The sequence below is a fragment of the Larus michahellis genome, chromosome 2, assembly GCF_964199755.1.
Source record: "Larus michahellis chromosome 2, bLarMic1.1, whole genome shotgun sequence".
NCBI lineage: Eukaryota > Metazoa > Chordata > Aves > Charadriiformes > Laridae > Larus > Larus michahellis.
Window position 1 is genome coordinate 118,822,436 of NC_133897.1, and position 23,620 is coordinate 118,846,055.

The window sequence follows — 23,620 nt, forward strand, 5'->3', positions numbered from 1 at the left end:
GGCTCAAGTGTGCTAGTCTTGGTAGGACTGATGTCCAGGTATCTGCAGAACATACAGGCACACGCCGCAACTACTGCTAGTTTTAGTATGCAGTATATTAGGAGAAATGATGGCAGTTCCTTTCATCTTCTCATCCTCTCGCAAAATGATCTGCCATCAAACATTAGGATGTGGGTGTTAGACATGTTCACTGCTAAGCCATGAGGCACTAATGCACACTAATCATCATGGATGTGGCCACTGCGCCTATGCAGTTATTACTTATCAACTTACTCAAGAAGCTCCAAAGTCATTGTGCCTTTCGGTTCCGCTTCCACGCTCTTGCCCCAGAATTTGAGTTTAGGATAAATTGATCCATGAAACACAAAATCATTATTTAAACCTTCAGCATAGAAAGCACTGATTGGTGGATGATGGCTAACTTGCTCTGAGAGAAGTCTAAATCCAAGATCATCTCTGCAAAACAAAGACAACCAAAAGCATGTATCTACATATCAAGCGTAGTGAAGTTGCAGTTCTTTTCCCCAGGGTGAAACATAGTTGGGCTCCGTGTAAGTTAGTTAAAACCCTAGGATAACACAGAAAGACAGAACAACTAATACACAGAACTGATACACCTTCATTCTAAAGAACTGAGGATATAATGTAAAAAGGTAAGAAGAACTACCAGATCTGATCAGACAGTATGTTTACTTTTGATAGTGACCTCTTTCTTAAACTTTCACATAAACATAGGCCAAAACCTCACCTGAGGGAAAAAGTGTAGATGCCCTAAGCGTAGATGCACGCTACTAGACTAACATTGCCTATTTGTATTCTGGACACTCATATAATATTAAAATTCTAACACCTCCCTTTTGTTCCATGCATCTTTTCATTCAGAAGGTTTCAGAAAAAAAAAGTAATTTTTGTAAATAAAACTTGCTTTTAAACTTGGAAAATTTAATTTGCCTGCTCTGAGTTGAAAAGTTTAGTGGTTTCCCTTCACTGGAAGGTGCGCTGCTGAACATCAACACACATTGCAAACATCTCCAGCAGCTGCCAGGAGAAAGGGTTGAATCTTACAAGCCAAAGAGCAGTCAGCAAGCCACCTGACACATCTAATGAAACTTAAGCTACACAGAATACCACCCTCCACTCTTCAGTGCACGTTCTGTTCATTACCTGATCAATTCATATGTCTCTCCAAGCAACGGGTTGAACGGCTTCCCTGTACGTTCCCACTGTGAGGCTACAGCAGACACAGCAAATGCAGCAACACACTATTCAAATGAGTAAGAGTACACAGTTAATCTCCTGAATTTCAGTTTTTATCCTGTATCAACAGCAGTCATGGTATTACAGAGTGATTCTTCTGAAACAGCTTAGCAAAATTCTGTTTCCAAGGCAGGGGAATAAACAGTTTTCATCTAAAAGGCTAAAAAGGCAAGCCTTAGGAAAAGCAAAACATTTTCCTAGATAAGCAAAACTGGTTTGTGAATAAGAAAATCCAACATGGAGCAAATTTCAGGAGTTGCTCCTATAAAGAGCCTATAAAGAAAGAAATTCCAACGCACTCATCAAGATCTACCACAAATTACCACACCAAAGTACCTGCATTCGCTCAGTTGTGCTGGAAAGTGAGCTGGCTTTGTGGATGAGGTATGTATGTTCCATATACTCCGTAAGCCGTTGTAGAAAGCTCAGTGGCTCATTGAAGATAACTGGCATTGTGATCTTCGACAACTCCTGATGCACAAATGAAGTTTGTGTTAAAAACCAAATGACTAGATACGCTGACCTGCAGTAACCCAAGTGTAATTGGCTTATTACAAAAATAAATGATGCTCTTAGTACTAATGCAATGTGCTTGACCTGGCTCTGCTAATGCTTAAAGGAAAAAAACCTGTAGATCCCTCATGAGCTTGATAAGCCTATCTGTGCTGACGTTAAAGCTACTTTTAAAATAAAAAGAAAACCAAACATCAAACAAACAAACTTCCTATCAACAAACGCATTAAGCAGTTGAGATGAATCAATGGAATGAAGTACTATGGACCCTTTTAAAGACTAAGTTATTTATTACTCTTAAAATAGATAAAAACCATCTAATTACTTAAACATATCTTTTTTGGAGGCAGGTGGGCAGGCAGGGAGAGGAGGATGACAAAGGACAGGGAAACATGGCAGCACAGGAGTAAAAACAGGGATTCTGTATTCTGACAAAAAAGGAATTTTTTTAACAGGAATAAAAATTTAAGAGAAGTCCTACAGTTTTGGTGCTGTTTCTTCTCTTTCCGATTTTTAAAAAGCGTGCCCTCTGAATGCACAACACAGCAAGGTTTTAAACTGCCTGCAGGAGCAAATTAAAAGCATATAGGATGACCACTGGCCATGTAGGCGGTAAACAGCGCTGTTCTTAAGCATGATAGTAGCATCTGGCACTAACAGCTTTGGGAGAGACCTCGGTACAATCCACTCCAAGTTCCTCCCTACCCCTCCCTCAAACTGACACCTCTGTGCAGCAATTTCTGCAAAGCAGAATTAAGACCTTTATGGATTTTTTTTTCCTGCACACACCTTATGCAAGACAGGCTTTCCATCTGCTCTTTGTATTTTAAGGTTATAATACTTTTCTGCTAAAGTCACTCTGAGAAGCCTCAGATGCTTTACAACAACTCAGAGACTTGGAGCTGCTGCTAGAGGTATTCCCCAGCTCCTCCACATCTCATTCCCTGGTGCTGTTTCTAACTGCAGCAAGGGGAGGAGGAGGAAACAGCACCCACTAAACACACACACATTTCCTTCTGTAGGCTACTGTAACAGGTGTTTATCAGCTGTAAGTACTTTCAGCCTACTGCAGGATCTAAAGGAGAGAACTCTTCTCAATTCACCCTTAGCTGGAAGCAGATTAGGCGCCAAGCACCTAACTTCTCCTCTGGCCACCATCTGGACAGTAACACCATGGTGGGGGGCCAGGGGGAAGACTGAGATACTAAGGGGAAGGGAGAAGAACAAAATTAAAGTAGTTGTTTTTTGGGTTTTGTTTTGTTTTTTTCACAAAGTAAAAAATTTTTGCTACCACAAAGTACTTTAAGGGTTAAAATCAAGAGAATGCTTTTACTGAAGGAATATTGCCCTGACCAAGTCTTACCTTCTCTAATTCTGAAAGCAAATAAAGCATAAGGAGCAAGTTAAAAAAAAAAAGTCCCTCTCCCCAAGAAGTTTTCATTTGGGCCTCAAATGAAACAATCACTTCACATCTTTCATTATAGCTTTCTGATTACCTACCATTCCAATGCATTTTCTTAGGATACTCCAGATACTGAAGTCATTTCTGGAAAACATCGGAGATGGCAAGCTTGTTCTGCAGAAAGGAACAGGGGAAAAAAGCAGAAGTAAGAAGTTTTCCATTATTAACCATGACTAAGAAACCCAAATACTCTTTTTATTTTTTGAAAGTAACAGTTTTTCAATTTTCAAACCAAGGGGGAATGACAATGCTACTTTGAAGCACTTCAACTGTTTTACCTGCACAGAAACCTGCATTTTTCCAAAATCAGAACCACTCCCTTCATTTTGCACAAGCAATGATTTTTTTGAGAGAAAGTAAGTTCTTTCTGAGTAGGTACATAGGTACGTTCACTATGTCTGAAGAGATCTGAGGGTTAAATAGTGGGGTTTTTTTGCTAGTCACCTGTATACTGACAATGAAGGGCCATGACATTTATTGCCTATATTAAAATCAGCCCTTAGGAACAACAGAAATAACATCATTGTTAAAGAACAGAAAGCACAGCAGTCTTCTACAGGGGGCTGGCATATTCTGAAGCAAAACATACTTTTGAGATCAACATTTAGGCTCTGTAATACAGCTTGTAGTTCTTAGCTTTATGAGGAATCAGATTTTGTCCAGTTTTTTTACTTCTACTGACCAGCTCAACTATTAACCCAATTTACCTATAGAAAGGCATAAACATAGATCCCTTTGTCCACAACAACACTAAAATTCATGTTTGGACCATGATTATCAATGAGGAAAATTCTCAATACATAAGAATTACCTACAGCTCGCTCAAACTGCATGAACTATTTGAGTTTCAAAGTTTGGTTAACTCTGTCTAAATGATCCTGTTGCTCTCCTAACCAAGAAGCTCTTATCTCCCCTCAAAGTAGCTAGAGCGTCTTTTTTAGAGAGTGTGAACAGGCTGTAGCTGTCTCCTCCACAACACTTTTCTGGTAAACAGAAACACTGCCAAGAGAAAAAATAAAAACTTAAAAAAAAAAAAATCTATTCGGGCTAAATTGTTAGTTTCAGTAGCCCTAATCTCTGTATTACCTCCAATACTTATCTGCTACTGGAATACCTTTACCAGGGCTGATGCTTCAAGTTTTCAGAAGGAACAAAACCAAAAAATGCTCCTTAGAATGCAAGTCCCATCCAATCAAAAACCTAGTCATATGCCTGAACTCCTCACAGTACCAAATTACGTTTTGTTAGCAAGTAGCTAACAGCCTAACACTGACTTGCTTTACCCAGCACCTACGTAGGGGATGAGTGGGTAGGAGGATTCATTTTATTTGACCAACATGATATCACTCACTCCCTACTCTGATTTTCCACTGATACAAAAGATATTTAGGTGAAACAGATAATCTTGAATAATATTAAGTATAAAATACTTCTGTGGATGCTTTGATACAAATGTCCAGGAGAGGACAGTGTCCACCAAGTATTCAGTCTTATCTTCCATTTGTAGCGTTTACTTATTTTTTTCTGTGTATTCTTTAATGAAAGCATTTAGCAGCGTGGGTATTTGTGTTTAAGTTCTTCTACATGTAAAACACGCTCACGTGCCTCATTTACTAAAGTTTACACAGGGATTGCTTTCCTTAAATAGTAAAAACTTGTATTTTCATTAAAGTTAACCGGTCCCTCCATTCAATTTGTTTAATCACTTGAAAACTGGATTCGGTTTCAGCATTTCATCCATATTTCTTACATATATCAGCCAAACTTAATATGGGAGTCAGTTCTCTTGTCTGTATACTGAAGAAACAAAGCAGTTTTAAACTACCCAGAAAGATCCCAGGGACACGTAAGGCCATGTGGAAAAGTGACAGACAGCCAAGACTTGAGCCCTACTAACCTTGACACACTCCCTGTGGTTAAGGGAAACGTTTGTGAATGCAAAAGTTTCCTTCCAAATGTCAATTTTAGAAACAACTCAGGAAGTTAATTTTAGCTTTAAGTGATAAAAACATCTGCAGGAATTTCTATGCAGTAGAACGGATAAGATGCATTTAAGATCATTCACTTAAACAAAAACACTTGTCCAAAGCATTACCTATAGCAGGTCAGCTACTACTGTGGGGAAGGAGACATATGGTGTGAAAAAGACATGTCTAGCTTGCTCTTCATGTAAACCTGACCAAATAACCTCCTGGCTCCCAAAAAGCTAAACACAAGCATTTTTCAAAGGCCGCCAATGAGGGGGGCAATGGGGAAGCTGACTACAAAAAACTCAGCAATAAGAGGAAAATAGCAGTGACAAACAGATGTTAAATGTTGGCAGGTATTATGGAATATTTTTGTGCAAGGGTTTTTTGGGGTTTTGGTTGGTTTGTTGGGCTTTTTTGTTTGGGTTTTTTGATTTGAATTTATTTTTTTTTAAGTTTGTCTCAGCTTAAAAATTTCCCTCTTAAAAAGAAAAAAAGTAATTTGAATGCTTCCATATTATTTAATGTACTATTCTCCTATCTCTCAAATCCTCTCCCAAAAACTTTTCAAAAGTTAAGCCCACTCTCAAATCAAACTAAAACACCCACATTCTTTCGAACGCTCTATGAACAGTCAGTAGGATGCAAACTACATTAAAACAATCAAGAACAAGACCGCATTATAAGCGGCACTGACTTCGCCTATCTATATATGTACATCCCAACACTTCTAATTCCTTGGAACCAACAAATTTATTCCTACATCTCCAAAACCAAAACACTGCCCCTCCTCAAAAAAAAAAAAAAAATCCGAAAAACCACAAAACCCTGACGTCCACTTCCCTGTGCAAAACCCTCACCACTCAAATAGGAGAGGCAGATTAGAAACTCAGGTTTTCTAGATGGAAGTAGGAAATAAAGTCTTTTTTGTTCTGGCTACTAAACAGCGTTAGGTACTCTCACATGCAGCTGCAGATCCTCTATTCATGAGGAACTACAGGAAGGTGTACCAAGATTTTATGCAAAATAAATTAATCTAGTCTGTTCTCTAAGTGACTTGTTTCCATGTGGTTAACACAAACAGAAGTTAAACAAAAAAGTTACAGCAAACCAAAAGGCGTAAGGATGGAATTAAGTGCTGTCACAACATTCTGACCCACTCACTTTGCACAGCATCAAGAAATTAAGGCTTCTGCTCCAAAAAGGACACAGGTGGCATCACAGACAATGCACAGTTGACCACATGCCCTCTAACTAGCCACAAAACCAAAAGAGGCACAAACTGGAGCCAGCAGGTCCAGGTAGGTAACACAGTTCTGAAATCACTTCAAACAAATCCCGTGCCAGACCAAACATCACTGCTACCAAGAGCCTAGAAACACCACACAATGCCCATCCCCTGAGAAGGTTCTCTTGGAGGTAAAATTTAAATTGTCTGAGCTCTGGGGAGTAACAGTTTGCATCAACATATTTGTAGACAAATCCCAGTGTGTCACCAAGGTGCCAGGTAAAAAAGCTTGACTTTACAGCTGAACCTAGAATGTGCTCTACAGACATTTAGTCACATAAAATATAACCATACATTCTTATCTATATGCAAAACAGATGTTTTCAGTTTTCTTTAGCAGTAAATTATTAGCCAGCCAATATACACACTTGTTTTACTCCAATATCCTATACTCTTCACTCTTAAAAGACACACAACTCAGAGAAACAACTTACGCAGAGGGACCGGTTTATTACTTTTCATTCCCCCTTATAAAGCCAGTAGATCTTAAATGCCCCTCCAGTCACCTGCTCCCCAGAGTTCTGACAACATAATGCATTACAGAAACTTGCCAAGTCACTTCTGTTCTTATAGTGAACAGAAGATCAATTCCTGTTAAAACTCTTCAAGACAACGCATGTCAATATGCATTATAATTTTCATGATGATCATGAATTGCCTCCTTTCTCCTCATTGTTCTGAAAGCAATGAATGCAATTCAGATGTCCACCTTCACCTACTGCTTCCCCCCAACCCTTGAACTTCCCACTCTAATTAGGAAAGAACTTAGCCAAGGCCATAAATACCACCCTTGCTAACAACACACGAGTGCAGAGCAGCATGCTTAGTCAGCTGCTTTATGGTACCGTCCCACACCACCCTGTTACTCCATCCAAGCCCTCGTTTGCCTTCATCTTTGCCTAGTATGGGAGGGATATACAGGCAGAAGTTGAACCTTAAAACATCAGGTCTCTGGCGTTACCATATGTCACTGCAATTTAACTACTTAAGATATCAAGTAATACAAAGCATGTCTGTCTTGCTTCTGTAAAACTGAATATTAATTTCCTGTTTTTACAGAAATCTGATGTCCCCCCCATCATTATTCTGCACATCCAAAACACTTCCAAAATAGTCTTTCTGAAACACACTGAAGTCTGGCTTGATCTGTAGCACAAACATTATATTGCCCCTTCACTGAAACTCAATAATAGTGGTGTCTATTACATCTCATTAACTCCAGACCTATTGTCCTCCTTTATCAGCAAGGAAACAAACAAAAATGGATCATTTGACAACACAAAATAAGCACATAAAACATGGATGAGACTTTTAGAATAAGACTCCCTTTGTTCACATTTGAGTTTCTGATGCCAGGCCAGCAATATTTTTCATTCATTCCTGATACCAATAGAAGGATCAAATGACTGGAAATTAAAGAGGCAAGAGGAGGCATAGGTAATTAAATATAGATGAAGGAATTAAAATCCACATAGATTTCAATAAGATCTATTAAAAAACAAGTGTGTCCATTTTTACATAACACATTATGTTTTTTTTCTTTTATTTATTCAGATTCGATCATCAAAAAGCAAGATGCAGAGGAATACACTAGCCTTGGAAAAATATTTTTTATAAAATCATAGCATAATCAACTACTTGTCAATCCTCCCTAACAAAGCTTTTAAAAGTTTTCAGTTCGCTTTTCAGAGATTCCTGTGGTCTTTTACTCACCATTAACACATGTTAAAATACCTTAAGAACAGGCAATATCCTACCTGTGTTTTTTGATTCCATTAGACAGCGACTCTCCACTGCCACAAACCTTTTCTTCAGGGATGCTTGAAGTTATCGTATCTTTTGAATCCATGCTGTCCTCTAACGAGTAGGCTGTTGTGGTTTCAAACCCACTTAATGATTTTTCAGATTCTGAATCTGCAAAAGAGCGAGTGCATGTTAATGAATCTACTGCCTGTGCTAGACTTCAGTCACTAACAGATCTTCCCTCTTTGTACAAAACTGAAACCTAAGTAGGCTACTGTGTCCTGATGACAGCATCCATTTGGTAAGTAACTAGTACTGCCACAGACTGCTGCAGCTCTGCTAGATATAAAGAGATTGCATGATAAGCAAAACCACAGAACATAAAAATGTCAGATTTTGTCTCTATTTGATAGAGTTTTTTTAATTAAATTAAAGCTACTACAACTTGCTTAGGACAAGTGCCAGTGTCACACAGATGCCAGTACCTTACCTAACTAAGTAACAGTTACCTCAGCATTCAAGTATTGACTCTTCCTTCTACCTAAGATTTCAGTTTGGTCTAAATTCTTAGACACTTGGTACTGTTCAGCAACCTTTGCTTCCCAACTTACTGAACAAGTGTCAAAGAACAGAAGGAGGTACCGTACGCAGTGGATTTTATTAGCCACGTAAGTCCCAGCCAAGTCTAAATGATAAGCTCACCAATCAAAAAGATAAACTTTGTACTCTGGAAGGTAGGTTAATAGTACAATCCACATCACATCTAAAACTAAAACCAACATCAATGACACCACCTTATTTCCAACCAGTGTTTTGGCCAGGTAGTGCTTCACCAGCTCTGGAGAAGAAACAGTCTTGCTCCACATCAGAAAGTAAAAGTTTCCTGGTAAAAGGCTGTATTCTTTTTTCATGTTTTTCTTCCAAACCTGACAAGACTGTCAAAGGATTATCCAATTGCAAGTTCCAGAAAGCAAGGGAACAGCTCAAGACTAGTAAAGAGGCACCAATTTCTGTCCTATTTGGGAAACCCTTTAGCAGAAAGCAGGTACAACACTGAATGGTAAACAGCTTAATGCAAGCCTCACCGCTTCTGAAAAAAGCCAACCCAAACTGTAGTAGACACCATTCCTGCTATGCGCTTCTTTCAGCATATGCTACTGCTCTTGGCTGCAAATACCCAGAGAAATAACTGCAAGATTAGTCATTCTCTCCCACACTGATTCCAATTCAAAACGAGTAATCAAAAACCCACTGAAATAGTAGTCCATCCCAAAGAACATCTCTGTCACAGCTGTCCATTTTCTTGTTTTCTCTTAAAAAATTATGCCAGTAGCTTCTCCAAAACATGTCAATTACATGCTGCTTTGGTGAAGGGGACAGCAATAACAGGACTTTCTACTACATCCAGATTGCAGTAAGGTCAAGAACAGGACAAAATCCTGATAAATGTACGGGCTGTGCCACAACGTCTTCAACCTCTCTAGAGGGAGTGAGATCTAGAAGCATAAAGATCTCTGCTTTCATTAAAAACATCCATCCCTATCCTTGTCAAGACAGTACTGAAATTAAGCCAGTTGCTAGGGAATGAAGAGAACTGCCAGCTGGTGCTGAGGATATGTTAGAAAAGTGGACTGGCACTCCAGAGAATCTTCTCACAAGTTTCCCCAAATTTGTCAGTCTAGTTCTGTGCCAAATTATGATATAACATACCAAAGCATTAGTTTGGTGGGTACTGTATATAACAAGAAGGATAAGGAGAAGAATTTTTACTTGTGGACAAGTTCGTTACATAAAATGGATTTCTCCAGAGACCTGGAGAAAGATCTACCAGCCCAGGTAGTCAGGAAAACACTGTTGCGTATCCAAATATCACAGAGGAAGAGACACTCTAGGAGTGTAACACAACTTGGGCCTCAGCATCCCTGACCACATGACACACTGTGAATCCCTTTGAGGTAAGTATTAAACCTCTTTCTTGAAAGAGCTGCTCAAGTGTGCCAACAGTTATCGTGACAAAAGCATGTAGCAAACCCTCTAACATAAAGCAAACACAAGTGGCGTTCCTCAGGCATCAGTATTGGGACCAGTGCTGTTTAACATCTTTGTTGGTGACATGGACAGTGGGACTGAGTGCACGGGCAGCAAGTTTGCCGATGACACCAAGCTGTGTGGAGCAGTCGACACGCTAGAGGGAAAGGATGCCATCCAGAGGCACCTTGACAGGCTTGAGAGGTGGGCCCATGCAAACCTCAATAAGTTCAATCAGGCCAAGTGCAAGCTCCTGTGCCTGGGTTGGGAAAATCCCAAGCACAAATAAAGGCTGCATGGAGAATGGATTGAGAGCAGCCTTGAGGAGAGGGACTTGGGGGTGTTGGCTGATGAGCAGCTCAACATGACCCAGCAATGTGTGCTCGCAGCCCAGAAAGCCAACCATACCCTGGGCTGCATCAAAAGAAGCATGGCCAGCAGGTCAAGGGAGGTGATTCTGCCCCTCTACTGTGCTCTGGTGAGACCCCACCTGGAGTACTGCGTCCAGCTCTGGAGTCCTCAGCACAAGAATGACATGGACCTGTTGGGGCGAGTCCAGAAGAGGGCCACGAAGATGATCAGAGGGCTGGAGCACCTCTCCTATGGAGACAGGCTGAGAGAGTTGGGGTTGTTCAGCCTGGAGAAGAGAAGGCTCCGGGGAGACCTTATAGCAGTCTTCTAGTACTTAAAGGGGGCCTACAGGAAAGATGGGGGGGGACTCTTTATCAGGGAATGGAGTGATAGGACGAGGGGTAATGGCTTCCAAATGAAAGAGGGTAGATTTAGATTAGATATTAGGAATAAATTCTTTACTGTGAGGGTGGTGAGACACTGGAACATGTTGCCCAGCGAAGTGGTGGAAGCCCCATCCCTGGAGACATTCAAGGCCAAGTTGGATGGAGCTTTGAGCAACCTAGTCTAGCGAAAGGTGTCCCTGCCTATGACAGCAGGGTTGTAACTAGGTGATCTTTAAGGTCCTTTCCATCCCAACCCATTCTATGACTCTGCCTCCTGTGAGGCTCCTTTCTTTTTCTCTGCCATCCAGGACTGTCTTGTTTTCAGACAGGAGTCACAACACATAATTCCCTCAATTTGAGTTTCTGCAACAGCCCTAGGACTCCAGAGGTGGAAAGTTTCACCAGAACTGCTGATCGCTCTCTGATACGCTTCTCAGTATAACAAGGATTTTTAAACACTACACATCATCAGTTCTCCTAATGCTGGCCTTACAGTGCTCAGAGACAATTATGCTGGACAGCACACACAAGCCTCTCCAGAGCTGTAGACACTGATCAGCCAGCCTTCTCCAGGGTGCGTGCCTTACTTAATACAACAAGAGCATGCTATGCAATAAAGAACAGTAGAAGAATGAAGCCAGACAGTTACAAGAAATTGCTCTCTAGAGACATCTCTCCCATTTTCCTGAGAAATTGAGAAAGTATGCCTACAACAGCTCCTGCCAAAGATTTCAACTTCCAATCCCTAAACCCTAGCTACCTCCCTTGACCCAACAAGCTTAATAAACCTTTAGAGTTTGTTTAGGTGTCAAAGTGAACAAGCCTAGTATTGTACTGTGAGCACAGATCAACAGGCAACTCAAACTGAGCTTTTCCCTGTGTACTTGCAGCTAACTCTTTTCTGAATTAAGATTTGCATACTCCCCCGTCACTGCAAAAAAAGATGTATATTCACAAGTTGCTACCAAGCAGCTGTCAAACAGATGACTAGGAGAAAATGAGGTTTGTTTTTTTTTCTATTGAACTTAAGGGGGTGTGGGCTGAGGAGGGGGGAGAAGGAATAAGAGTCCCTGTTCAGAAGCCAAAATTTAAGTGATCTTTGAGACAAGACCAGGCTGACTAGGAAGCTCTCCAGCTCCTAAAACCTGAAGTGTCAGGGTAACAGTAAAAGCACCAGCTACATTTTGCAAGAGTGGGAGAGGAAGGGGAAACAGCAGAAGCAATGACAGAAATTTAACTCAAGGGAAGTTCATCTCCTATTGCAATAATTAGTAAGTCGTCAGGTTCCAGGTAGAAAAGTTTGGCCAATGTATTTGATTAATAAATATACCTGAGAAAGGTAGTGTTTAACCACTGGCAAGGCTGGGTTTGAATTCTGCCCAGGTGTTTCCCATTCCTCTCCGAGATACTCGAATTCGTTCTTTTAAGTATATTTTTAAATCCACTGGCAGCTGTGTTCTCACAGAGGTTGTGGAGTATTTTTGGTACACATTCAAAAAAAGCCACTTGGCAAACTACTCTAAACATGGAAGGAAGGGCAGTAGGGTTCTATGCTTTTCGTACAATTTTTACTTTTAAATGAGCTGACAACTGGAGAAAAACTAGGAAGTAAGCAAAGGCAACAAAATGAGTCTACTACTTCTTGTACCATTTAGGAGCATTATTTATAAACACAGAACCCATTAGTGGTACATAACAGTTGAAGGTGTACTATGTTAGGTTAGCTTTAGTATAATCTAAATATTCCTGTAGCTAAATAACTGCTTTTATAGTAAGACTGCACCTAAGTAAAACCAACAATACCTGCCTCGACACACACAAAAGCTGTGTTTGCAGAAAAAACCCACCTCAGATAAAACCTGTTGAAGAGAAAAATCAGGACGGTTCTATGCATACCCAATTTGGGAAGAGCTATTTGCATATAATCAGGGTATCTTATCTGCAATACAAAAATCAAGTACCTTCACCCTTTATTTCTTGACCTGTTTAACCATTTTTCAGCATTGTGGATGGACTCTGCATTTGTATTCCGTTTTCATAAGCTTCCTGAGGTCTGTGTACTTAATCAAAGCTAATAAGTTCTCCAGCTCTCTAGGAGATGCCATTGGTCTTACTAAATTTTGCTACTTTAGTGCTTCTTCCCTTCCCCGATGTCCGCCCCCTCTGCCCCACCCTGCTTTAAACATAGAAGAAGAGTTTGACACATGTTAAGCATTCAATCCTGAAACTGAGCTCCAGCACTCCATGTGCTATCGAGTTTAATTACACATTTCCACCACTCCCATGACGAGAGGATCAGCACACCAGGAAGCGCTGTTAACTGACCTACTGCTACCAGAGTTCAGATTAATAACACCCTCAACTTTGCTGTTCTTGACACTGGTTATCATGCTTTGGTAATAGAAAGTAACTCCCATTTCCTGAAGGTTCTTCCTTTCATGTTCAGTTCTCCTACTGCTCTCCCATCACAGGGGTTTAGGAGTTACCAAAACAATCAGAAAGCACTGATAGCAGCGTATCACTTAAAAATAAAGAGGAGAGACTTCAGAAAATAAACTACTATAGTAAGCAATCTTACCACATTACAAGCATTTTCCTCACCTCTGTTTTGGAAAAGAAAGAGGATATTTCTGTAATTGTGGCCACAATTTCTACAAACAAAACTACACAACACAGACTGATCAGTGACCAATTTAGACTGCCAACATTTGCAGGTAGCATGGCTCGGTTGGAGCAGATCTGCAAGCCAAACAGATGGTGCTGAGGACTCGACACTTGAACTAGATACATTTCTGGTTGTGTTCTCTTCAAATTAGCTCTACACTCCCACCGGTGTCCAATAGCAACCGGACTGTATCTTCCGATTCAGCTTCATTCAGGAGTCTGGTTCACACAATCAGATTGCTCTACAATGTGAATTAGAGCATGGCAAATAGGGACAAGTGGCTGCCGCTGTGAATGTATGCTAATACACCTCTTTTCCAAAAGCCTGTTTGAAAAGTCTTGCATTGCTCTGAACTGTCACAGCTAGTGATACTTTTGTTGAGAGTAAACAAGCAAAAGTGTCTAATATGCAAACAATATTATTTTAAAACACAAAACAAAAAGCACCAGTAGCTTCTTCTTTCAACCTGTCAAGTCAAAGTTAATGATTCTTCAGCTGCAAGTGCAAGCCTAGTTATGCAATGCTCTCACTTCTAAATTCATTCCTACAGTAGAGATTTAAAAATTCAGAGAACTGTAACTAGAAAAAAATGGCATCCTAATAGAAAAAAACTGCTTGAAGTAGTGGCATTTTTCCACTGACAGACATTATAACTTGTCACATCACCCTCTTAAAATACATTAGTGTTTGCTCAATCTCCTATACAGCCTAGTAAGATAATTCGTGGATATATCTATTTATCCAAAATCGATACAGTTTAACTTAATAAAATACTATCAGATAACAAATCAGGTTAGCAAAAGCTTTGAAGACAGACTCCTAGTAGTTTTGATTTCTGGAGATATCGATTTTTAGCTTCTGACAATTAGGCCTGGTTACTGCTCTCTGTTATGAAAATATTTATGATCACGTCCCCTGTCTCACTGGCCCAAGAAAGAACACCCACATTCCCAAACTCTGAGCCAGGGTCATACATCCCCAGCTCCTCTGCTCTCACTGTATCCTTGTCATACAGAGACAAGAAGCCTTCTAGTTGAGACTCCACAGACATGTCAGAAAAGCAAGAGGGTTAGAAACTATTACTGGGATTCCAGTGACTAGCAAAAAAAAATCCCACCCCAAAGCACACCCACAAAAACCTAATTTCTTTTGTGCTTACAGTGAAAGTCATAACATGAATCCAGCAGCCAGGAAAGTATGTCACATTACCCCTTCTCTAGCCCCCCCCCCAAAAAATCAAGAGCATTCTTCCCCCAGACATGTGCCTTCAGAAACAGAGCGGATCCTAATCACCGCAAAGCACTGAACGTGAACAACCTAGAGAAGAAAATCTAACACAAGTCTGAGGAAGCTGACAATCAAGAAAGTGAGTCTGTCCTCCAAAATTGTTTAAATTGTAATCAAGATGAATTATGTCAGCTAACTTCTCCTGAAGGAGAGAGAATTGACATGTGTGTTTTACCTATCATAATACACACAGATATATATGCTCAACAAGTTCCACAGTTAAGCAAATGCACTTGATGCAATTTGTTTGCAGCTTCAAGTGACAAAAACACCACCTATTCCAACTAGACAGGAGGCTTTATTAGATGTATAGACTAATAACTTTTTAAAGCTGAGTATTCTCTCATACACAAAGCAAGCCTGGATGGAGAGACTACATTCCAGCAACACCGGAAAAACCACTATTCTCTGCTTTGTTTCGACAAGCAAAAGAGCCTGAGGCCTTTCAGCAGAATTCTTCTTTTGGTTCTGGTGGAAGAACCTGTCTCTAGTGTTCCTCAATCTCTTCTCCTTGAAGCCTTAATAAATTTGTTACTGTGCCAAGCAGCTATGTTCCTGTGCTAGTGCTTATACTCCACTTGCCTGGTTTTTTTCTCTGCTTAAGTTGTGCACTGCAGAACACCTACCAAAGACGCTGGGAACATTGCTTTTCCTCATCAGTCAGAAGCATCAGATAGTTCAGCTCACAGAAGAAATAACCCCATACTTGCTCATGAAGTATGCCATTACAACCTAATTAGCTGCTACAGTTAAGACTATGTTCACCCTCAAGCTTTTCCAGATCCTTCATAGCTGTAGACATCTATACGCTGCAGGATCACTCCCAGTTAAAGCTGTTACTAACCTGCACTATGCACTGCCTCTCTAAACAAATCCATGTTACACAGGTCAGAGTTGTCCAAAGTCACTATTTGCATGTTCTGCACATGAAAATGTGAAAGATACTAACTAAACTGAAGACAGGGAAAGAAAAAATATTTCAAAAATGCAGACAGGATTTTGATTCACCCTTTTCTTCCACCTGAGACACTTAAGGTGCACAAAAGTGAAATAGAACAAGCCTTTCTTAACCTCATTATCACTCAAAACTACTGATTTTTATGGACCGATCTTAACAACAAAAGAAAAGAAAAAACATACACTACCACGCAGAAAGCACGTCAGAAGGCTACCAGATACAGTTACATCTCCTAAAATAGGAGCCTTAAGTTTTGCTATTTTAAAAAAGGGCGTAGACACCCAAGCAATCAGTCCTTTCATGACTGCCCTGTGGTTTTTTAACTTTTTGTCATGCTAAGGTGAAACTGCACAGTTCTACAGGTGAACTCCCGCAAAATTTTAGAGGACCACTCATAAAGCTCATGAAGCAATCTCCTAAAATAAGTTCCACTTTAGAAAGACAGAGATTTCACTCAAACTGAGACTGTTCCCACCCCCTCACCACATTCACCACACACGTGCTGGCTACATGCTCACATTCTGGACATCATTACTTACCTGAAACTGCATCATAGAACTGCTCTTCACTGATGATGCTGAGAGGCGGAGATCCCTTAACCAGAGACTGCTCTAGTTCATGGTGTTCAGTAGCTAGTGTCTCTAATGCTTCTGACAAGATCTTGTTTTTCTCCTGCTCATGCTCCAGTTTCAAATTCCTCACCTATAAGTAGATACATGTAATGAATAAAATCTCATCTCTCCGAAGAATGTGTAGCTGGAAGCTATTCAGAAAATAGACTCCAATAAATAAATAACTGGCAAACAGCTGGAACTGAAACCACACGGATTAATGAGAGTCTTACAGTATTTTTGTGACGACAGTAAGGTTGTTACTCAGCATGTTCAGTAGTTGAGAAATCTGACAAATAAGGTCTGTTAGTATAAATCACAGTTCCACAAGTGAATTCAAGCCAGATAATCATACCTTAAAACTGAGGAGAAATATTTACAACTCTGCTTGGATGACCTTAACTATGGAGCTACTGATCTGTTTCTGCACGCACCAAGCTCCTTGTACTAGTCTGCTCTAATTTGGGCCAAGCAGCATCATCTAAATTGAATTACAGAGCAAATGTGAATGCCAGCTACAAATGACTGCAACTGAACTACGAGCTGAAAACATTTAACCCTGAGGATTACAGGAGACGGTTAATGAAGAGCCTCCTCTACTAACTGATTTAATGTTGATAGAAACAGCCCTCCCTCCCCACTCCAAAACAGTCTACAGAGGAGCCAGAAGCCGACAAAAAAGAAAAAAAAAAAAAAAAAAAGTCCAGCCACCGGATGGTGGATTTTTTTTTTTTTTTTTAATGCCCACACATGCAGTCAGCTCCAGAGAGGATGATGTTATCCACATCTTGAATCCAGGACTAGTAACGGGAGCGCAATGCGTCCTTCCTATTTCCTCCTTGTTTTTTTGTTGGGGTTTGTTTTTTTTTTTTGGTGCTTTCCCACCTCCTCTTTCTGCCAGGGGAAAGGAGAGAGCTGTAGCTGAAGGCTCAGGAAGGGCCTCTTCTCCCAACCCAGCAAGGCTTCAGCATGCTGCTTCTCCTTCAGTCCCTAAACCATCAACTTGTTTCCCTTCTCTTCCTCTCTCCCTTCCAGTCCCTTTTTAAAAGCATCCCCAGCCCCTGCCTTGTCCTCTGGTTTACTCTCAAAGGTCAGTTTATAATGCTAATTCCCCCTCCACTAAGAACATGCAAGGACATGACAATTAATCTCTTGGAACAGTTACAGGGACAACTTACACACTTTCCTAAGCAACTTACACATACACCAACACTACCTTTTTGAATCTAATTTAAGAACTGTTCATAAGTCCTATCTGGTTACATTTTGCATTAAAGCTTTACTTTGGAGGCTTCAGCCCCCTCAGTTGTAACAACCACTCAAATAGTGGAATTAGAGTTAGGCACAAGTGAGGGGGTACAAATTTAAAGGCTAGGAAGGAGACATTAAAGCAGATTTGCCATTTCCAGCAAAGAGTTTCTATGCTAGCAGTGACATATCCTCCAGAGAAAGATTTATGGAAGAAATTTTCACCCCCTCAGTTGTGACAAATGCTAAATCAGCTGCTTTGGCTGCCAGGCTCTAAGTGTAAAGGGGCAATCCAATTAAGTGATAATTAAAAGAGTATAAAATTGGGTTGCTAATTGAAAGCAATAAAACCAGTAAGTCACTTACCATCTAACAGTTTTAACCTGAACAAAATGGAAAAAAAAAAAAAGTCTGGACTAGTTACTGTCGCTTTCATTTAAAGTTCACTCTGACAGTACCAAGGAAGCCAATTACTGCAATGTCTCATAGAAATCAGAGATACCACTGCAAAAGACCTGCTACTAAGCAGTTTCTGCAGGGGTTACACTTTGTATGCTATCAAATAGTTAAGGAACTGCCCATTTAGAGAAACAGCATCAGTATTTCACTCTCCTGAGAGAGGGAGGGTGAAGGACTGAAGATAAAGTGGTACTTTTTGTTCTTATTAAACAGCAAAGTGAAACCAGTTATTAAAATAGTATTTGCAATTTTTTCATAGTATTGAATTAGATGTCTTTATGTTCTGTTTTAATAAAGGATATGAATGATTTAAATCCTTACCTAAAATTTAAGTTTCAATGTTGAAATAAAATCAAAATATATCTAACAAAATCCAGATGAACCTCTTTTTTCCATCTCCTAAAAGCACAGTGGTGTCACTAAACAAGCAACAACATATATAGGCTTAAGATAACAATCCACACCCGAGACTTTTATTGACTTTAAGATTCCTCTGCCTTATCATAACATACAGCTATAAAGTATTGCAGAAGGTGTACTGCAAACAAATTCCCTTTTTGGAAAATAAATAGCCAGCTTTACAGTAAGGTTCACTTTTCTGTGTATTTCCAGACCTCCTAGCTGCCAAACACTTATTAGCAAAGCAATTACACACCACTAGCAGGTAACAAAAATAAAATGCTTTTCATCTGTTAGATAAGGAGCACGACACTAGCCAGAAGTTAAGGGAAAAGAAACCAACATGTTTTAAGTTTGTTACCTGTAACCTTAGGGATGTCCATTCCTATGTGAATAAACTGGTTTTAAAGCAACCTTAATTCAGTAGTCTGGGGCTGGAGATGTAAGTCCAATATAAAACTTTTGATAACAGCACTGAGCTTGTGGGATGGACACACGAATTCAGAGTCCAGAGGTGGCTCCACAAACCTCTGCAGCCCAGTACTCAGTGAAGGGTAGGAGTTTACACTAGCAGATCTTTGAAGGTAGCGGTCTAGGAATACCATCTGTAACTATACTACAATCTTAAGCACCCAAACAGTTCAGTTCTACAGTGTCATGTGACAACTAAAAAAGATGGTTCTACTACCATTATTTGACTGATTTCACCTGTAGAGAAGCAATGCTTGCAGAGATAGAGCTAGTACAACCTTCACGTACTCTACTTAATACAGGTACCACTGGAGAAACAACCTTGTTTGAAGGTTTAAACAGTATGCTTACTTCTTGCAGTAAATTTGACTGTAAAGGCAGGATGGGGGGGTGTGTGTATTGTTATTGGGTTGGGGTTTGGTTTCTGGTTTTTTGGATTTTTTTTTTGTTTGGTTTTTCCCCCCCCCCCCAGAACCACACACTCCATTCTTCCAAGCTTAACAAGAAATATGCAGGCAGATTGGCACTATTTTCAAAGCATGTTTATTGAGCAACGTAATTGACAAACTGAGTGATAGGTTTTCCCAAAACGTTAAGAATTAGATTGCTCTCGCACATAATTTTGCCATACTGTATTTTTCATTCACAAGGCTTAGACAACGATTAAAGTTCTGAGGTGAATTCTTTCTCCTTCCTGGCTACTCCACTACCATTTTGGGGAAAAGGGATAAAGCTGAGGTGTCATCTCCAAAGTTTTTCTTTTCCCATGCTGCCTTTCTTCAGTGTCCCAACACAAAATCAACTGCAAGATTACAGAAGGAACCTCCAAACTAGTTTTAAAAATGCTTATTAACGCCGTGTCTTTAGGATCTATGTATAAAGCAGGAAGACAAGCATAAAACAATGAAGAAAACACCTGCTTTCAGAAGCATACACTTTTCAGTCTATTAAACTGGACACAGATAAACCAATGTTTTTCAGTGGAATATCATTTGATTTTGTGAAGTTGCATTAGCTGAGTGCCACACTATTTTACACAGTGACACAAATATTCATATAAGATAGTAAATATCACACAAAAATGATGCAGGTCTCAGTGTATACACAGCTCTGGAAATCCAGTCTGAGCATACCCAGGAAAATATCAGAAGAGACGTTTACTGATGGCTTGCATAGGGCACAGCTTGTGATATAGCTGTGCGTTCTGTACCTTTAGCAGTGGTGCCTGAGACAGACGGCAATTCACATCGTACTGGGTTCAGCTCCTCATCCTCCAGCTATGGAACAGCTGTCACCCTTCTGATCCCTGTTAACTGGTCCCCACAACGCCAGTGCCACCATCAGCGCTATACGTCCTCCACAGAGCTTCACAGGGACAGTGGCACAGAGCACTCTAGAGTGCCCAGCATGAGGGCAGCTGAGTTCCCAATGTTCAACTGGTCAGGCTCCCTACCTTAGCCTTGTCAGGAGCTATCCTGCACAAGTGCAGTAACAGTTATCAATAAAGCTGGGCTTGCGCTGATAGTTCAGTCTTTTTTTATCTCTAAAGAAAACATTATCATAGTGAAACTTCAATTTATAAATACTGATGGAAACTATGTAGCTTTGTCTCACAGAAGCAAACAATCACTCCATCATTAACCTTACAGCTACAGACACAGCTATAACCTGATACACGGACGCAGAACCACTAAGACTTTGGTATCTAGGTCTGTGCAACAAATTACTTTCTAAAAAAAAAAATACTTCTCCAGCTGAAGTGGTCCAATATCCAAGTTCTGGAAACTGGTTTCACTTCTGGTTCAACTGAATGGGAAGCTGTTTACAACAGCTTCCCATAAACATTCCAAGTCCTTCAGGCTGTAAGCACCAAATTGTGAGTTTAAACAGTAGAATTGAGTTATTTTAGCAGTCAGACCTCTGTTTACTTTAGTTTTTTTAAGAGGAGAGCAACAAACTTATTTGCAGACACTTCTATTGTATTTCCATGCCACCAGAAATCCTGTTAAGCACAAGAGCATGGTTTAAAAGTTAACTCCTTCACTGCATATTACTAGCAGAAAGTTCACGTGCCTATTCCAAAATATCAAAAACCCTATCTGTTTGTAACAAACATCAGTCACATTCCTTTCTGTACCCTCAGCTTCCATTAGGTGTTGGAGACCAGTAACATGCACCGAACCACTATTTTTATTTTTTTTTTTTTTCACTTGTCTTTTTTAAAGCCTGAAGTCTCGAACTATATCAGTGCAGTCTGTAACCAAGGCTTCTCTGTCCATCCTGAAGACATCGCAGTACAATACACAAAACACTTCCTTTGTCTGCTGCTGGATGACTTTAATTTAAATTAATGCCCAACAACAGTGGCACTTTTGTGGGGTAGAAAAGGGTCACACCACTGTATGCCCAGCTAATAAATTATCATCTCACCAACACGCTACTGCAGCTACAAGTAAATCCTAAAACCAACACATAGCAAGCAAGGCACAGAACAAATACAGACACCTCACCAATATGTAGGGCTACCCGCCTTTAACATTAGAACAGTAAATTAAAAGACAGCATACCTTAGCTATAGGTTCTCCTGGACCGTGAGAGAGAAAAGACACAACAACACTGCAGTGTAATTTAGTTGAGTTTTACTTTCAAAAGCACTCAACTTCAGTGTTAGGAACACGAATGCCCAAAATATGTAGACTTCCGAGTTGTGTAGGAAGGAAGAACCACCTCTTTCACACAGCAGCCACCAGGAGATCTGAAGTCAGACTCTGCCAGTACGCCGGGTACCAGTTCTGCTCTGCAGTCAGCAGAGTGCAGGAAAGCAGCCTATGCCACCGTCTCACCAATGGCTCCGACTACTCCGAAGTGAGGTTTTGGTTTTCAAAGTGAATGGCTTTGTCCGACTGCCACAGAAATTCCATCCTCCCCAAAACGTCACCACTTATGGGACATTTGCCATGAAGCACAGACACAAGTTGCAAGTTTTCAGTAGCCAAGCTAAGGGCTAGTCTAACACCTGGCTGGAAATTAACATGTAACCAAGGAACTGGAAAAAGACTGCTGTAGTAGAACTGACAATTTTCTGTGGACATCTCCTGACATTAAGAAATGTAATCCTGCTTTCTGTAATGAATTAAATGCCAATCAAACTTGACATTTGTTTCACACTGCACCTATTTATACAAAACTGTTTGTTTCCAGGGTCAGCTACCCCAACAGAACACACTATCCTGAAAGACAGAACCTACAAAGCTCTGTGTTTTAACACCTTACGCTATGGAAAACTACTCACAGGAAGCACCGGGAATCCAAAACGAGGATTCTTTCCCTTCCTTCTGTGATCTTCATACTAAAAGAAAACCACTACCAAAAATTCTGAGCCTAACAGTGCAAATCACAACCTCAATGCAGGCAGCTTGATATGTGCACTGTTTGTCTGTTCTAACAGACAAGCTCACATAGTTGCAATTTTGCTGTTAGTACAATGCAGTCCCTATTGCTAGCGTCTCCTTGCATAAACCAGTTCTTTGTGATGACCAGTTTAAACTAGTGCTGGGTAAATCTATTATTCTTTTACATTTAACGTAGAATGAGAACTACATAGTTTTGAGAAGAGTCAGGTCTGCCTTCATGTCTTGAATAAAACGTGCCTTTTCATTTCAGCATGGAAGAAATGTAAAGGCTTTGAATACCTTCCCTGAGGCCTATCTGTTTAGAAATGGAACAGTTCTATGTATTTTGTTAACTGACTTTCAAGCACGCTACTGCAGCACTAATTTTACAGGATAAGTTTCTATGAAAGAGTGCTTTTAGATTTTCCGCTACCTAGAGCGGGACTAAATTGTTGCTTAAGCTGCTACCAAAGTGAAAACTGAAACCAGTTGCTCTCACGTGGAGTTCTCAAAGTTTTAACCACGTTTGAGCTTCAATAGAGGAAGTTCTCCAGAAAGAAAGTCTTTAAAAAACGCTTGATTTTTACCTCTACTCATGGGACTTAACTCCCACTAAGCACATATTAGTATATGATATGAATATGCATAATCCTGCTTTTCTCCTAACCTCCTCTCCACCCCCCAAAAATAGGAACAGTTTTAGTTACAGTATGTTTCTTTGCAAGCGCACCTCAGGTATTTGAAGTACTAGAGAAAGGAACGAGTGTTTCATGAATACTCCTATGACACATCATAAAACTGCAAGTGTGACAGCTCACATTAAAGCAAAAATAAAGTGTTCCCAAACAGATGCAGCAAACAGTTTCATGAACACATCACTAGATTCCTAAAGCCGTAAAGCATGTAAATATTTTATACAAAACTTTCAGAGTTCTTATCTGTTTACACATAGGCCTTTCCACACAAAGTGCCCCTGCTGACTCACCACTCCCCATCACCATCAACCACAAAGAACTTGGAATAAACATCTGCTATCTTAACATATGTTAAGACCTTATACCATAACTCTTCACTTGCTGGAGTAAACTGGCTCTTTTAAACTTCATCATTGCCTTGGTTCAACCCAGAGTACACA

General features: G+C 40.2%; 1 protein-coding gene across 7 annotated transcripts in view; it reads right to left on the minus strand.

The window, feature by feature from the left end:
- Positions 1-23,620, minus strand: part of OSBPL1A (oxysterol binding protein like 1A) — a 73,423-nt gene that overhangs the window by 11,456 nt on the left and 38,347 nt on the right. For 6 of the 7 annotated variants that reach the window (XM_074576849.1, XM_074576850.1, XM_074576851.1 and 3 more), the window contains 6 exons: positions 16,445-16,607; positions 8,245-8,401; positions 3,271-3,346; positions 1,594-1,728; positions 1,165-1,262; positions 274-456 (listed from right to left, as the gene is read on the minus strand). In XM_074576849.1, coding sequence (XP_074432950.1) covers positions 274-456; positions 1,165-1,262; positions 1,594-1,728; positions 3,271-3,346; positions 8,245-8,401; positions 16,445-16,607 — 812 coding nt within the window. The remainder of the gene's footprint in view (positions 1-273; positions 457-1,164; positions 1,263-1,593; positions 1,729-3,270; positions 3,347-8,244; positions 8,402-16,444; positions 16,608-23,620) is intronic. The other variant, XM_074576855.1, reaches the window with a different exon arrangement.